Source organism: Perca flavescens, chromosome 21 (genome assembly GCF_004354835.1).
Source record: "Perca flavescens isolate YP-PL-M2 chromosome 21, PFLA_1.0, whole genome shotgun sequence".
Taxonomy (NCBI): Eukaryota; Metazoa; Chordata; class Actinopteri; order Perciformes; family Percidae; genus Perca; species Perca flavescens.
Window position 1 is genome coordinate 29,596,119 of NC_041351.1, and position 17,580 is coordinate 29,613,698.

At 40.2% G+C, this 17,580-nt stretch overlaps 1 protein-coding gene across 4 annotated transcripts in view; it reads right to left on the reverse strand.

Annotated features, from left to right (window-relative positions):
• Positions 1-419: 419 nt before the first annotated feature.
• Positions 420-17,580, reverse strand: part of LOC114548679 (V-type proton ATPase 116 kDa subunit a) — a 40,760-nt gene continuing 23,599 nt past the window's right edge. The window contains exons 18-22 of one of the 4 annotated variants that reach the window (XR_003691387.1): positions 17,343-17,450; positions 12,353-12,470; positions 11,894-12,065; positions 9,362-9,510; positions 1,881-1,955 (exon numbers count right to left, since the gene is read on the reverse strand). Coding sequence is in view for 3 of the 4 variants with exons in the window: in XM_028568689.1 (XP_028424490.1) it covers positions 1,862-1,955; positions 11,894-12,065; positions 12,353-12,470; positions 17,343-17,450 (492 nt within the window). In the remaining variant the exon portion in view is untranslated. Of the gene's footprint in view, positions 1,956-8,692; positions 9,511-9,952; positions 11,674-11,893; positions 12,066-12,352; positions 12,471-17,342; positions 17,451-17,580 lie in introns of those variants that run through there. The other 3 variants (XM_028568689.1, XM_028568691.1, XM_028568690.1) reach the window with 3 other exon arrangements.

The window sequence follows — 17,580 nt, forward strand, 5'->3', positions numbered from 1 at the left end:
ATTTCCATGAGCAGGATCAATCTTCAAAGCTTTTTCCACTGCCTAACTATTCCAAGCTGTACATCTACGTAAGGTAGGCTACCTTCACAGAACTCAGGATTTTGGTTCAGTTTGTCTGAACTAGTCTATATCCTTGACGTTCCACTTCCGGGAAATCGCAGAGAAATTCCGCCAGATGCATGTATTTTCACCGATGTGCGTTTCCTTCCACTTACTTTGTGTTGGTGTTCTAACCTCCGGTGGAATTGTGAGGACTATGGTTAACTGCTCCTCAGATCTCTGCAGGGTAAATCCAGACAGCTAGCTAGACTATCTGTCCAATCTGAGGTTTCTCTCACACAACTATTTTACAGCGGCTCTGTGCGGGGCTTAATGCCGCCCATGATGATTGTGATTGGTTTAAAGAAATGCCGACAAACCAGAGCACGTTTTTCTCCCATCCAGGAATGCTATGTGGACTAGCCAGACCCTCCTCCGCTCCGCAGCGTAGTGGATGGTCTGGTAAAGCGAGACTAGTCTGAACAGACACTGCCAAACCACACTGAGAAAACATGGTCCCTAACCGTCCTCCAACAAAACTATAGTGCAGTTTGTTAGGAGAAGACATGCCACCAAAATGCTAAGGTTTAGGCGTATAGACGAATCCGGCAGCTGATTTATGTCTTATCAAGCACCGCCAGCGTTACTGAGGTGGCAGAGTGGAACTGAATTCACTGACAGTGAAAGCAGAGATGGGTTCATCCCACCCAGCAGTCTGTGTGAATGTGGAAGTTATTCAGTCACAAAGCTCTAGTCTGAAACTGGTTGTGACTCAGGATTTTGGGAAAAAATAAAAGTGCTGTGTGGTCATTAACCCAGCAGGAATACTGGCTGGCCGGTATTTAAATAATCAAACTCCATAATTCCTTGAAGCGCGATCAGAAGAAATGCATAACTTAATAGATAAATACAACATAATGTAATTTCATTTAATAAAAAAGTGGAATTTTGTCCAGGAAACATAGTACTAAGCTGGCAAGAACTCAGCCAGGTGGCAGCTCACCAACGGCCCATTGCAGGCACATCACTCGGCCTTTTGATGACGAGCTGCTCAGAATGTGATCCAAACATGAGGATTTAATAATACTGGAGATTTAGAAAAGTAAAAATAACTTCAATGGATCGGAGCATTGTGGATTTTACGTTCTGTTGTTTCCTAAGTCTTAGTTTGTTGTTGGAGCGGCTGATAACAGCACAGAGCAGAAAAGATGTCTAGCCCTGTGTTAAAACTGGGCTGAATTTAAATCTAGGTTTTGTAGATTATAACCTTTTTAATAGTCTTTGATGACTATACTTTTTTAAAATATAATCAATGTTACAGGCTCCACTGGACAGATTTTTTGGAACAAGCTCTTAAATAGTGAAATCCTTTGCATATATTACAGTGTTAGAGACGTTTCTACAAGTTAGGTGTCATCGCAGTAGTGGTGACTTGTCTACTTCTGCCTACAAACCACATCTGTCTACAAGAACACAGACCTTGCCAAATGTATTTGGTAATGGATGAATTTGAAGGAAAGCTGGCAGAAGAGATGTTATTATAGAAAGGTGAACATGCTGAGTGCTGAGTACAGTGGTGGTACTGTGCCACAGCAATAGAAGCTCCAGTATGGGTACAGCTTGGCACATGTGCCCTGGAAAAACCCTTTACAAGGACCACATTATAGCTCATACACAATACAAGTTTCACAAATGACCACTAGAGGGTGACAGAGGGCTGCATTTGGGCTCATGCACACACACGCACGCACACACAAACACATACACAGAGGAGGGAAGGCTGGGGACTCTGCTGGATCATGCTGGAGGGGCTGAGGCCTGATCACTCGTCAAACCGTCCATCCAGGATGCTCTCAAAGGAGAAGGGGAAAAACTTGAAGCCCTGGCCGCAGTAAAACTTGTTCTGGAACTCCACCCTGAAAAGGAGGACACACAGGAAGAAATCGGTGGTGAGAACTGGGGTTTAACAAGTATGGTTAAATAGATGGGAACACAATGGAAATGCCAGAGTATTAAGTGTTTCCTGTTGAATATTATCAGGGTGAACTGAGGAAGATCATTCTCAAAAGGAATAACTATCTTTCAGTTGATAAAAGATGTGTAATCTAATGACTGCCAGCTTTGGACAGTGAGCAGGATCAGGACAGTGGTGTCGCTGACACACCTGTTCATCAAGCAACTTTGACCCTTATTACCCCCCCACATAAATATATACAAACAAGGACTAACTAACTAAAAGTGTCAGGATGCTGAACAGCATCTGAAGCCCTATTCCCTTACCAATGTTGGAATCGGGAGGCCGTGACCGACAATTTTGGTAACTTTCCGAGGGATAACACTGGTTCATAGTCAGGAAGTAAGAGACATACACTGATTATATAAACTAATGAAATTACATGAAAATGAAAAATGTGATTTTCTGGATATACTGATCAAATACTGGGGGGCAAATCATATTGCTTTGTAGTCATATTACAAATGTTGTATCATGCCCTTACAGCTCCACATTATATCATTTTATGGCAAAAACTGCACTTCACAACCCATAGAGTGTTTCTAAGTGGTAGATAGGGTAGAATCTAAGTCATGCTACATGAACAGCACATTAAGGGACAATTCCAGCTTATTACAACTTCATTTAATTGCTGAGAGCTGGGACAATAGGTAGGTAGGTATAGGTAGGTAGGTAAATTGAAGCAGAAAGTTGGTCTGTAAAATTATATTATCTGACCTCTTTTTCTCTACTGAAAACCGACATTGAGCCCTACTTTAAGCAGTAATTGGCCAGGTGTGGTAGGTAGGTGAGAAAGTGGATGGGGTTTGAACACCACTAATCCGGGCATTTATAATGTTCCAACCAAGTTCAAAACCATGAGTGCCTTTGAGGAACGACTGCCTTTGTGTAAACGATTATCCCCATTTGTATATTTGTGTCCCCACTTCGGCCTTTAGACGTGGTTCTGTGAGGCTATGAATCAATGAATTCATTGTAAAAAATAAAATGTTGAAGTTGAAAGCTTGTTTTTGACCCTTAGTGATCAAACATGCTGATGTTAAGCAGGTTTAATGTTTACCAGCCGCGACAGCAACGCTGGTATTGTTTTCACCTTGTGAGTGAGTGTGTGAGTGTGTGTGTGTGTGTGTGTGTGTGTGTGTGTGTGTGTGTGTGTGTGTGTGTGTGTGTGTGACATAATGGCAAAATGTGGTCCTGGAGGCAAATTTTCTTTTCCCAGGATGGCAAAGTCATGACCGGCTTTACTCTGCCTCTGATTGGCTAGGAGTTGTTGTCTTTTTCGGTTCGGGTGGTTAGGTTTAGGCACGAGGAGTGATATTGATTAGGGTAAGAAAACCAACCAATCAGAGGCAAAGTACGGCGGTTCATGCCTTCGCCATCCTAGGAAAAGAAATATTGCGTCCTGGAGACACCTACTGAAGCTGGAACTACCACAGAAGAGTACTTGCCAGGTGTTTACATTTCTGCCTGTCTGTTTGACAGATCTTGTCACCAAAATAGCGCCACAATTGTGCAAGATGCAGTCACGAAACTTAAAGGGGGTGTAGTTGAGATCAAAATGAAGGCAAAGTTCAAAGATGGGTGTGGTCCGAGCATGGGTGGAAGTAGGGACACTTTACACCCATGGCACAATTTGGCGTCGCAGCTGTTGTGATCCCATCGCAAGATAGTCTCTAGTTTAGCATGTTAGCATGCTAACATTTCCTAATTAGCACTCAAGTACAGCTGAGCTGAGGCTTTAGTTTTGCAGATGTTTGGTCATAAACCAAGTATTGGAAAAATTCTAATGTTGACCCGATATTGGCGCTTAATGAAAAGTCAAAGGATCCCCAAAGGTAATACAAGTCATCCTGAGGGGAATATTACATTACATTACATTACATTACATTACATTACATGTCATTTAGCTGAGGCTTTTATCCAAAGCGACTATCAATTAAGTGCTTTCAACCTTGAAGGTTCAAACTCCAGACAACAAGTAGTAAGTCCAATTACATTAGCTTCAAATAAGCAAAACTACAAAGAGCCATATGAATGTGCAGCTGTAAAAATATATATAATTTATAGACAGGAAGACACAGCAGATGGTCTGCTAAAAACCGGGAGATTTGGAATGTAGGATTTCAAGACTAAAGTGCACCTTCAGTGATAATATTCTTATTCTTGTCAGGGTGAAAACAACCAAGGATGATAAAAAACGAAAAAAAAGAATTGTCTCTTATGTCTTTAAGGCAGGGCACATTCCATTAAAGTAAGTCAAAGTAAAATCCTCCCACACAACAGTGGAACTATTCTCTGCTCAGCCCTGTGAAATGGCTGATAGTGTATAAAAAATAAAGATAATCATATCAATAGATCTGTCTTATCAGCACTACATGACTGTGACTGGCTGATATATGACTTTAATAAAATACCACTGACAACCTTGTTTGTCAGTGAACTCACACATAAAAAAACTCACACTAGTACAGGATGTACCACAGAGTACTGGTTCACTCCAGCAGAAACATGAGTATTGTTTCCATGTGTTGTCTAGGCTCTGAGGCTCGGAGCTTGCTTGTTATGCTGCTGATGTAAGATTTTGAACATATTTTGTTCAGCGAGACTCATACTATAGTGTACTAGTTAAAGTGCCACTCTTTTGGGTTTATAAGTTGTAACTACTGACAGGGCTGGACTGGGGTAAAAAATCAGCCCTGGTCTTTTGAGACCCAGACCAGCCCACCAACCTTCCTTGCACTCCCCTTCAACACATGTACATAGCAGCAGGGTTCAACAGTGACAGAATGGTAGATTTTCTTGACTTAGCAGCCTTTAACATTCACTAGTCATTTGGATGGTGGACAAAAAGTTAGATTTGAACCTTGCATACCAGCCCCTAATACTCTCAATTAGCTGAGTGCTAAGTAAGAGAGTATGACTGAGTCTAAAAGGCTGCCTGGCTCCTGATGGAAAGATGGCTAAAGGTTGAGGGTGGAGCATGGCTGTCATCAAGATGTCTTGAATAGTAAACAAGTAACAAGTCTGGAAGTTCAACTAAAACTGCATTTTGTACACAGTATGCAGTATGCTTATGTTAGTGGAATTTGAATAAATCAGAAAGTTATAAACTATGTTTGCAAGTGCCTCAGCTTGTCAATGTCAATTTATTGATTTATTTATATAGCACTTTTAAAACATTAGCTTACTAACAGTTAACTTGTCCTCTCTGGTAGATAAAGGGTGCTAAAATAATTGTTTGACATGCTTAAATCTTGTGTTTTTAGCTAGCTGCCGGCACTTTGTGGTGTTATTTTCACCGCCGGTGGGGACGGGACTTAAATGCGCTCCGTCTCTATGACAGGATGGAAGAGGGCCGTAGTGGGATGTGATTGGCCAGTGTTCAGATGAGTGACAAACCAGTTGGCCAATCATGTGATCTCTCTCCTCTCTGTGGGCCGGTCAGTCAAAGACAAAGGATGTGAATGGCTAGTGTTCATATGAAAGACACACAAGTAGGCTAATGATATGATGTCTCTTCTCTTTATGGGCCGATCAAAAAAAAATAATAAAAGGCAGTCGCAGCCCATTCAGCCCCCACAAATAGACAATAGGAAATCTCCTGGTACTCCCGATTGCCAATCCATGCCTGACAATTAACTTCTTTAATGGGTAATAAATCACAGATCATGAATTAAAACTCAATTGAGCAGTTATTAGCATTAATGAGAACAACTTTTGGGTTGCCAGTTGCAAATGCAATTCAATGATTTGGACCAATTGACCACTTGGATTGGACCAAAATCCATTTATCAACAACTTATTAATGACTCATTAACATTTATAACTAGATATTTAATGATTAAAAAATCTCTAAATGCATTTTTAACATTTCTAACCGTAGACTTGCTGGATTATTACCAAATAAAAAGATCATACACAAGTCAATGAGTTTTAAAAGTGTGGCTGTCATTAATGGCTTATACATGATGTATATAGCACCAAAGATCCTTTATACTAAAGATGAGCTTGACGACGTAGATGTGACGTGAGCAACCTGTCTGAAGGTTGTAAGTCTTCTGGTAGCTGTGCCGAGAGAAATCTGTTTGTGGATAAATGTTACTTCATATGAATTCACTTGCCACATACCGAAGTATTTCCAATCCATCAAAACGTTGCTGAAATATTTTGTTGATGTTTTCATGGACTCTCTATGGGCTTCTCCCTTGACTGTAGCAGTCAATGGAATGCTAACGGGAGGTGATGGCTTGTTAGCCTAAGAATCTCCCCATAGGAGGTACGATTTCCGGATGCTCGCTTACCCCCTTGTATGAAACGGTACACACTTCCTGTCTCCTAAAGGGGCGTGGCCTCGTTTGAACGTGTAATGAATGTCGCGTGGATGAATGAAAAGTTATATTTGAATAATTTATTAATATGTTCTTTTGCTAATGTTAGCTATTTCCACAGCTAAAAGACATATTTAGCATCCTGGAGATTAGTTTTGTAACCAACGTTAGCGGACGTTAGCTTCTCTGTGTTGCCAGATCTCTTTTTGGTCCTGAGACAGAAACAGGTCTCAAACTAAGTTAATTTTCTCCTGAAGTGGCTCCAATATTTACTTTGGTGACTATAGGGCAAAAGAATTGGTCATAATCTGTGTTCATATTCACTTCTCTCATTGGAATCAATACACACAGGACCTGCCATTAGTCTCCTAAAGAGGCGTGGCAGTGGGTGGAGCCCACGTGACACAGATACAGGAAGCAAGCTTGAGTTGGGGCGTCTCGGTTCTAAACCGTCTCTGATAGCACAAAGGTTTAAAGTTATAAATCCTTTTTGAAGGTTCCTTATTAGAAAGTGGAAGAAACTGGTTCATCAGATAAACATTGTAGCTGCAGTGCAGAGCGTGGCATTTGGGGAAATCCAAGTGGAACTCTTTCCACATGCAGGAACACACATTTCTGGCTTTAACGAGCTCCATGGTCCACAGTGAACAGACCAGATGCTAAGCAATACGCTAATAGAAATATGAGCCTTTTCAAATCCTTTAACTGTTCAGTTTGTTGCTTATACAGAATAACATGTCTCAGAGTCAGACATTTACACACACATACCAATCAGACTGCTTTGTAGGGCGGGACTAGCCTAGAAGTTACGTAGGATCCATAATAATGCGTCACTGACACCCCTCTTATATCTCTACCAATAAAACTAGACTCTGATGTGCTGCCTGCTTATTTGGGAAAAGATATGTTTATTGAATATGTGACAAACTTTATCAGTTTTAGAAATAAAAGCCATTCTGGGGGCCTTGGTGTTTTAGATCAGAGGGGAGTTGGAAACACATGCAGAATGCTAACAGCACTTATTCAAATACAGTTTTTGTTCATATCCGCCCATTTCCTCCAAATTTGATGAGGTTTTTAAAAAAAGGGGTTTATATCTTAAAATGAAAAAGTCATCCAACAGAGACACCAATTTCACAATGATATTATCTTTGATAGCAGCAATAATCTTTCATGAGTGTCCACTATTTTGTAAAAAAGGTATAATTAAGTTCAAGTTGAATATGATTCAGTTCAATCCAGTTACAGATGGTAAGAAAAATTCTACCAATGAGCTGCACTTCATTTTCTGATTTATCTGCTGATTTATCTTCCAGTGTTATTACATATTTGTTTCTCTGACCTTCTTTTCTGTAGAGCACCATGTTTTCAGAATTTTTCTCAGCACACTAAATTTACTTGTAATTCCCAAAATCCAGACAACTTCTGATGTCTTCATTTAAGAGGAAAAAACTAAGAGTGGATTTTCAGTTCCTGCTGGTTCCTGGCCTCTGGGAGTGAGGGGAGTGCCCAGGAATGTCTCCCAGTTGTGGCAAATATTTGGCCTGACAGAGCTGTGAGAGGGCAACACTTGAAAAGAGGAAAGAAATGAGAGATCTCTCATCTGCCTCTGCACACAGCTGTGGAGGTGGAAAAAAATGCTCGTACCTAACACACACTAAACCCGACTTACTCTGGTGTTGGTGTATGTGTTTGTGCAAAAAACTCATCAGCATGTGTGTGTGAAGAGCGGACAGCAGAGCAGAGGGTCCAGGTTGACTGCTGTTTACTTTGAACATGACTATTTCCATTCACTCACCTCTGTGAAAAATACTCCACTAGTCTTTTTTAACCTTAGCGGAGACCTGTTGAGCCGACACACTGCTGCTTTATTAACAAAGTACCTCACATTCAGAGAGTGGAGCCTGAGAGCAGCCTCTTTCTGTGGGCCACTGGAAGCTTGATTGAATCACTTTGAGCTCCATTCTGTTCATGTAATGAACTTTATAATTTGAATTCCCTATCCATTTTGCAATTGATTTTTAAAGTTGACCTGTGTATTAGAACTACACCCGACCAATATTGAATTTTTAAAACTGATAAGAATATCGTGGTTTAGCGTGTAAAGAATGAGACTGGCGATTCTTTCTATTTGTTAATTGTGTATTAGTCCGTCTCTCAATACTTTCTGACTTCTCTACTCAGCCACAAGCCCCATTGGTTCCTACTGATGACATACATCTTTATAATATTTAAAAGAAAAAGTTAAGTAAATTCCTAAAACAGCTGGTCACTGTAGTTTTTAACAAATTTTACTCTAACAGAAGGAATTGTTGGGGACTATTTTTAGCGGTGGATTAATTTACATTTGGTGCTCGAGTCTAGTGAGTATTTGGTGCAGCAGGAAGGTGTATGTGGGATTAAGGTTGTGGAGACAGTAAACATCACTGAGATCATGAAAATTCTTGTGAATTTCACTGCTAAAGTAAAGAAATAAAAGAAAATGTTTAGACTTTTTTCGGGCTTTTCCTCGCACAATGCTATGGAGTAATGCACAAGTGCTGAGGATACAAATAGTGCTCAGGTGAACTGTGTACAAAAAGAGTGTGACATATTTTTTAAAAACATTATCACAGAAAAATATATTTTATCTGGTGGTGTACTGTAAACATATGTACAATTAACCAACTCATGAAACATTTCACATATATACATATTCAGATTATGCCATAGTTTAGGGCAATGCTATAAATTGTTGCCATGTTGTAAAAGGGAGCTGAGGGAAACTAAGAATATCTGTTATTTCTTGAAGGTATTTTGCTACGAGAGTTCGTGTTGCTGCCTCCACTTGTTTTATCTCTCATAAATAAAGGTTCTGCAACTGCTGATATGCAGATAACAGTGTGTTGTTTGGCCTTGAGTCAATTTTCAGCTTTTCAATCTTACCCATTCTAGACTGACTGTATTTATATTGTCTCTGGTTCAACTCTGCTGATTATACCTGCTTCCACAACAGTCTGGTCTGCAAGAAACGCAGTTGTGCGGTTGCACTGGGGCCCATGGGATGACAGAGCGGGCCCTCCAACAATGTGTTTGGCAGTGAGGGAGAGGGACTTGCGAGTGATTCAAATTGCCACCTCCGAAATACACCTGTGTTCAAAGAACTGACATTAAATAAAAAACAGTGCCATTTGCTATACATGCCCTCAAAAAGGCAAACCCATCTCCATCATGGGTTTCATTTTACTTTGTAAAATAGTAGCAATATATAACAAAATGATATGCATAGTCTACATAAACTACAAAAACTCTGAAAAAAAAAACTTTCAATTAAATGCAGGGGTGCAAACTCATCATGGCTGGAAAAAGGTGACAAAGATGCTTCAGGATTTATTTATTTTTAAATATCAGCTTTAGATGTGGATTTACAGTCAATTTTAGCAGGAGGATATAGAGGAAAACCTCAACCTAGAATTGATGTAATAACTGCTACAAAAATGTAAGGGGGGCATCAGTTCAGGGCACTCAAATACTTAAATAAACTCATCAGATCAACATGAATTACACAAATGAACTATTTTGCACCCCTGAAATGAATAATTTATTATTTTCTTTGTCATATAGAAATATGCAATGATGATTGCTGAGTAATATGCATGTTGATGTTGTCCATTGTAAAGTCTCTATTTGATCATGTGATGAGAGGATACGATGTATAGCAGCCAGTTTAGGTGCAAAATCTGTCAAGACGGACTGAGCACATCTGCAAGCCGAATGCCTAATGGTGTGCGTGTGTGTGTGTGTGTGTGTGTGTGTGTGTGTGCGTCTTTGTGTGTTTCATAACTAGTAATTAGTGTGCACTAGGGCCCGTCATATTAGCCTGCACTGGGGCCTGTCGTGACTGTCTTACGCCACTAGCAAGACAGCTTTGTACAACACGACCTCCAGCCTGGAACATACAGCTGGCCCATGTGTAAGGCAGATAGCTAGGATTATACAACACATAGTATAGATTTCTTGGAAGAACAACACAGTCTAGATAAAAGACAGCTGAGATCATATTTGAAAGGTGGTCAGATCACTTTCCACTAGTTTACATGAGCAACAGACAGACTGAGCACAGACAGTGAGTTCTCTTTAAACCTACTTACAACAATCAGCCCTGAGAGCAGCAGTTAAGCATTAACACCATACCTCTGTCCAACAAAAGCACACAGGATATTCTCTCCCTGTCTTTGTTTATCCATCTCATAATCATGACGTAAGGCTCTGTGCAGGAACCAGACCAGAAGGATTAAAGGAAACACACTTGTTGCTTTCACTTAATAGGTTTACAAGGAATGGTCTGTTAAACAGAAATGCAGCAGGGTACACCTGATCTCAACTCTATTTTGCCACACATGAGCCAATATTAAATGGATTGTTAGTGGGAACAGACACAACTGTTTCAATGCCAGGCAACAGACAGAGCTCTGAACTATGGGAGGCCTGAATAATATCAATCCTTTCATTCCACCCTAATATATCAAATTGTATTTTTGTGCAGTTATAAAGCAGGACCAAACACTGCTTCAATTTATGTAATAAATAAAAGGGTACCAGAATTTCAGGACCATTTTGTGTTGTCAATATCAATCTCAGGTTGAATACTGAAGTTGCATACTGACTAGATACAGAGCTGACATTTCGGTGACTTTCTTACCTTTGACTTTGGATGGATCAAGTATTTCACTTTGGAAAAGCCTCTCTCTCCCTCACAGTCTGTAGCTACATTTTAAACCTGATACATAGACAGCGAAGCTGTCCCTGTGGGCTTATAACTCACTGGAATCATACAATTATCTACTCTGTGCTGAAAGAGATGTTGCCCTTGTGAGATACTGAGCAATTATCATCCTTCACTTTCACAACACCTTCTCCTCATAGTTATAAGCAGTACAACGTCTGTCCACATCAGCTGCTATATTCTAACATGTTAAAATTACTCCTAATAGCGGTTAATACATACTTTTTATGAAGCATAATTACTGCATGGTTGTATCTTACTATGGTAATCCCATAAGTGTGGTCCTGTGGGTAATCCAAGACTCATCTACACTGCCTTGCCTGCGTGTCAGTGCAGTTTACATTGGTGCAGGGTGGATCAGCAGGGTGGAGGTGGTGCTAGGAGGCGATGGAGCTGGAGGATGGAAGGTTATCTGGAGGCCTGTACGCTCACAGTTAAGTAAACCTCTTTGGGCCAGGAATCTTTCATTTTGCTAGCATTCCTTGTGTGCATGTAAAACTGAAGAAGTGCAGTTTTGGCAGAGATACCTGGTTTAAGAGGTAAACAATGGTGCCTGCTGGATGTATGCTTTCTATTATATATATATATATATATGTCTGTGTGCATGTGCTCACCTTGCAAATACACACCTATACTATGCATTTAATAGCATGCATGTAGGCTGTATGTGTGTGGGTATTTCATATATATATATATTTATACAGTATATATATTATTTGTGTGTGTGTGTGTGTGTGTGTGTCTAACCAGTGCAGACGCAGGGCATGCAGGAAGGCTGACAGCCCCTCCATGACAAGCAGGATGGCAACAGTGAGGGTGGCAAAGGCCGAGAAGATGATAGACAGGCCGAAGAATCCGCCCCCGCTCCGGGAGGCCAGACCCAGGTGCATCACCATGGACCAGAGCACCTCTGACAGCTCTGCGCACACACACACACACACACACACACACACACACACACACACACACACACACACACACACACACACACACAGACAAAGTTATGACAACAACAAGGTTTACATCAAAATATTCATGCCAAGCATCTTTGAATTCATTTATTGAACTGATGTACCTATTGTATATAGTCAAATAGGGTAAAGAAAGAGTCTATATCTACAACCTCTTTAAGTAATGTTTTACAGAATGCGTATCATAAAAATGTTTATGCTGTGTGTGTGTGTGTGTGTGCATGCTTTTACTCACGTGCATGAGCCAAGCTAAGGGCCCAGAGGCGCAGGTAGGATGCTGTGTTGGAGATGCACCCCAGACAGTACTCTATGGTGTGGATGGCCTGGTTGACAGCTACGTCACCAAAGTCAAACTGTGGTGGAAAGATAAGATGGTTAGCACACACACACACAGCAAGGATATAGTAACACATGTTTGTATATATTTTTGTTGTTGCTGTTTTGACATCTAGTGGCCTTGAGCTGACGACCTTCAGGCCACCACTGCATCCACTGAGTTTCAACTTGAAACTAACTTTTGTCTCTGCTGCTTCTAGTAGCAGGTATATCTGTATTTTCTATGGTCATAACAGGAGCTTTAATGAGGCTCTGCAGTGTTTGAGTATTGCACTTGCATACAGTCTCAAAACGTACAAAAAAAGTGGTCAAAATTGGTGCAGCAGAGGCCGAGCACCAAAAACACTGGAACATAAATGCAACTCAATTGCGTTTTCTCATTAGACCGTTCTTTCAAAAACAACACCCCAGTTGGTAGCGTGTAATAAATGTGTTTTCAGTCTCAAAAACCCAAAACCAAAATACCTGGGTTATGTCACTTAACACAGCTTCTCCGGAGCCACAGAAGACATTACGCAACTGTTTTCACAGGCTAGGAAGTAACTAACTACGACAAGTAATTTGACTTTGACATGTAACATTGATGGACAGCCCCTTCAGGGATATTGATTCTTTTGTTTGCAGCTTTGCTCCAATCACTAAACTGCCTCCCTTTAACAATGCATATTTCTGTTTAGTTTAGCTTTTACTAAAACTACTATTTTCTGTTTTTTCTGTTCAATGTTTTAAAATCTTGTGATTGTTTAAATATAAAGATCAGTATTAATTAACACAGTTGTGATTTTGACATACTGACTACAATAGTAAACATTGCAGGAAAAAAATCCTAAAATAATAGAATTTCCAGGATGTCATTACTTACAGTACACATACGCCATCATAGCTTATCAACTGAGGTTGGTAAAACAAACACATTACTGTCAACTTAACATTGAGTGATGATCATCACCCAGCTGTGCTATTCAAACTGTGGCCAATAATAATAACTGTACTGCCAGCATGGCATGAACCATGGAAACGACTTGGAATGGAAATTCCATTATCATCTTAATGAGCGGCTGTTTTGACCTTTGACCCCGGCCGGCACCTTTAGCTCTGATCAGGCAGAAAACAACGAGCAAAGACGTCTGGCTTGTTTTTTTTTTTTTCTCGAGCAAGATCACAGTGCAGGGACTTGTTTGTGTGTTGTAAAGGCAACACAGTTCCTCCATTCTCTCCTTCCTAGAGCAAGACTAGCCTTTCCTGTATGATATGGGCAGGGAGGGGAAACATGGGAGTCTATTGCTCTAAGTTGCTCTTGTTGGGTTTGGCTATGCGCTGGTCTGGTTTCCTCTTTCCATGCTTCTCTTTTGTCCTTGGAGCTGTGAAATAGAGTTCATGGAAGCAGCGCTCATTGTTTCCATTCAAAGGGTCTCTGACAAAAATGGCTAATGAAAACAACACGGGCTAACATGCCGTAGTGGCAAAATGCACAGAGGCCAGTGGCTCTGATCAGAAATGTTGTGAACAAACATTTCAGTTGAGCAGAGTCATGTGATTTCACAACGTACAGTTACAATGTACAAGACTTTAGACTTGTGATGAAATGGGTAAATTAACACCTAAGACAAAATACAGTTTTCAGCATCCACAAATTTCTTTCACACTGATTAGCAGCTGCAGGACAAGAGAAAACTCAGGTGCAAAGGTAAATTAGAGCATATATGGACTATTTCAAGAGCAGAGCTGTTGTACTTGGACTTGTGTCAGTCTCGAGATTGTTATGACCCAGACTTGTGTCAGTCTCATCAGTCTTGGTCTTGACTTGTCTCCTAGTTGTTTTAACTTGGACTTGTCGCCGTCTTTTGGGTATTTGTCCTGTACTTGTTTTTTGACTCTTGTTTGACTCTTGTACTTGTTTAGATGGAAACACACTTTATAACCAGCTAATCGGACACAGTGACCATTTTAAAAGGCTAAAATATAGTAATATGATTCGGTCATAGGATAACAGTATTAAGAATATTGAATGGACACTATTTTGTCTACTTTGTTTTAGACTCATTACGACTCACACTCAACCCTGATTTTGCTTGATCTCAAAATTGCTCATACTTGGATTTGTCTCGGATTCTACTGGTCTTGGCATCAGCTCTATTCAAGGGTACACTACATAAATATCTATAATAAAGACACCATAACCTTTTTTTAAATAAACAAATGTCAAGAATTTCAAACTGTTGTCATTTTTCTTGATACTAGATGAGTGATTTAACGTATTCTGCCTTGTTTCAACACATTAGACTTGCCACAAGAGAAATCTTGCTACCAATGAAAAACTGCACTGGAAACTAATGGAACTGTTGCATCTCAGCAGTTCTTTTGCATTTGTAAAATATGTTGAAAATGAAGACCGTAAGAATGAGTCTCTGACTAAATGACCCGTAGTGGGGCTTTTTACATCTTTACAATCACACACATAAACATGCTTGGTGCCGGGAGGTGGACAGTGTAGGAGTACAGGAGGTTTAGACAGACCAACAAGAGTCCAAAGACAGAACAACCACCACTTGGTACTAAAGGCACAAACAGATCAGGCAAGACAGCATCCAGACATGCTAAGAAGATACCAAAACTCAGGCTCTTACCGGCTCTTCTTCCGCGTGCTTAAAAGTAAGCAAAGGTCAATGGTTAGTAGCAGAATTCAGGAACTGAATTGACCCACAAGGTTCCAATCCTAATTTTGCCATCATTGTTTTACAGTTTATTTCACTAGACTCTCTTTTCTGTTCTGGAATCCCATTTAAGCCTAACAAGTCCTGATAAAGGTATCGTGTATTAGGTCGGGTCTAGGCCATTTTATTGGATAAAGCTTTGGGCTCAGGTTGGGCTTCCTTTTGGGTATTTTCACATGTATGATATGATAAGACATTTCTCTCTTTCTCTCTCTGACTGTTACAATCATCTGCATCCATTTTTGTCATGTGTGTGCAAATCGTCGTGCACATTAGCCTGGTAAGCTAAGCTAACAGTCAATAAGGGATGCAATAAAGCAAAGTATAACTTTAGGTCTTCGGTCAGGCTCGTTTCTCTAATATGTCACCACCTGGTGTCAGCTGGTTGGATCTTAAAGTATAGGTTCAGATCAACAAAACAAGGATTGTGGATTTTGACCCCTATCTCTTAAGGTGTAGTCATGTCACAAAGGTTCCACTTCACAGCAAGTATGAACAGGAGGAAAGCTAAGGTGTTGATCTTATTCAGTGCAACAACAGCTGAATCTAACTATAACTATAATCGAGGTATCTCTGTATGTGTGTGCGTGTGTCTGTTGTCTTTCAAATGATACCGTTCATTCGATCTACTTCACAATTTGCTTCCTGGGTACCCAATTAACTTGGCATTTGGAATTTGGAGCAGTTTGGACAGCGTTGGATATTGGATATTAACAAACTGTGAATAAAACTAAACAACTGCAAATGTCTGTGATTACTTCACATTTTAATTGTGATATTTTGTGAGTAAAATCTGAGTCTGTAACGTTCTCTCTAAGGTAAATGTAGTAGTACAATGTTTTCCTCTGAAGTAGAAGTACACAGTAAGTCAGTAGTATACAGTGTGGTTGCATATTAAGTGCTTTGGGGTCCCTTTGTAATTAATTTTGGGGTACAATGGTATAATTCTAGAGAAAGCTGCAAGCAGCAATACAGGAGGCCAAGCAATCGGCCTGTTCCAAACAGGCACGTTTTAAACGGGCACTGTACTAGTATGTTAAAATTCCCAATAAAACACACTGCCAGAAACCACTTATTATAAGTTCAAAGGTCAGTGTATGTAATTACACAATTTGAAAAGAGAGAAAGAGAAAGAGAAAAGACAGATGTTATATACCTGCATCAATTTACCTGGATGTTAACATTCCTAGTATTCAGGAAATTATCTGACCTGATACTCTTACAACTTACTCTTCAACTAAACATTATGTAATACAAAGTTGCGTAACCCTGTTGATAAGTCATGGAATATCATACACTTGGAATTATAATGACAAAATGTAGTCTCATTACATTACAGTTATGTAAGATTTTATCGCAACACTAACACACAGAGATTTATGATGCAGGGAGACACTAAACCTCTTAGTCACAGATAGAAAAAAATCTGGGGGGTATTTTCATAAATTCCACTCGCTGGTTCTCATGAAAACCACCTCACTGTTTATGTTTCTGAAATGGAAAATCCATCTCTTATGTGCTCCCTCCCTGCCTTGCCTTTCACTCTACACGCTGTTGTGCCCACATCGTCCTCATCTCTTTTTACTACTCAGGAGAAAAGCATGACCATTGTGATTTAGTATGGTTTTAGTTAGTTAGTTAAGCCTTTGACAGTCTAAAGCTGGAACTGCTGGAACTACACTGAGTTGAACTTACCAGACTTAGCAGACGTCCTGCTTTTTTTTATATCATGGTTAGACAGAAGAAGTAATCTCCTGTCTAATCTCAAGGAATTTGTAATTAACAATCTTCACAATGTTCTGACATTTAAAACTATTTAACCAATTACACGATTAATCACTAATGAAAATGATCTTTAGTTGCAGCTCTACACATACCACTCGCTATTTTTACTTGTTGTAGTACATTTGCTATTTTATAGGCATACTAAGGGAAATATATAGTTCCCTGAAAAAAGTCTGCTGTTTCTATAGGTCTGGAAAACTGGACCAAAACATGGACTATCTCAGTGCCCCCCTTCATCTTTAACATAGAGAAAACACAGAAAATAGTCCATATACTGTATTATGGTGAAAGCAGTAAGCGTCATAATCCTACTAAAATCAAAGAAAATGTCAGGTCTGTAAGAGGATGGAATTAGAATCAGTCATGTTTGGTGATATTGAATGAGCTCACCTCATCTCCTTCCTCTGAGTGCTGGGAGAGCTGGTCATGGTCCATGATGCCAGCCTCGTCCTCCGTGGGCCCGTTGCCCACCCGCACCCCTCCGAACTTCTGCGTGCCCTGTTGGGTGAGTCCGGTGCATGATGAGGACACGCCTGTTTGCTTTAAAGACTGCTCTAGATTCTCTGCAGCGGTTTCTTCCCTCTTCTGGGACTAGATACAAAAGCCACAAGAGCTGTGTCTAGCTTAA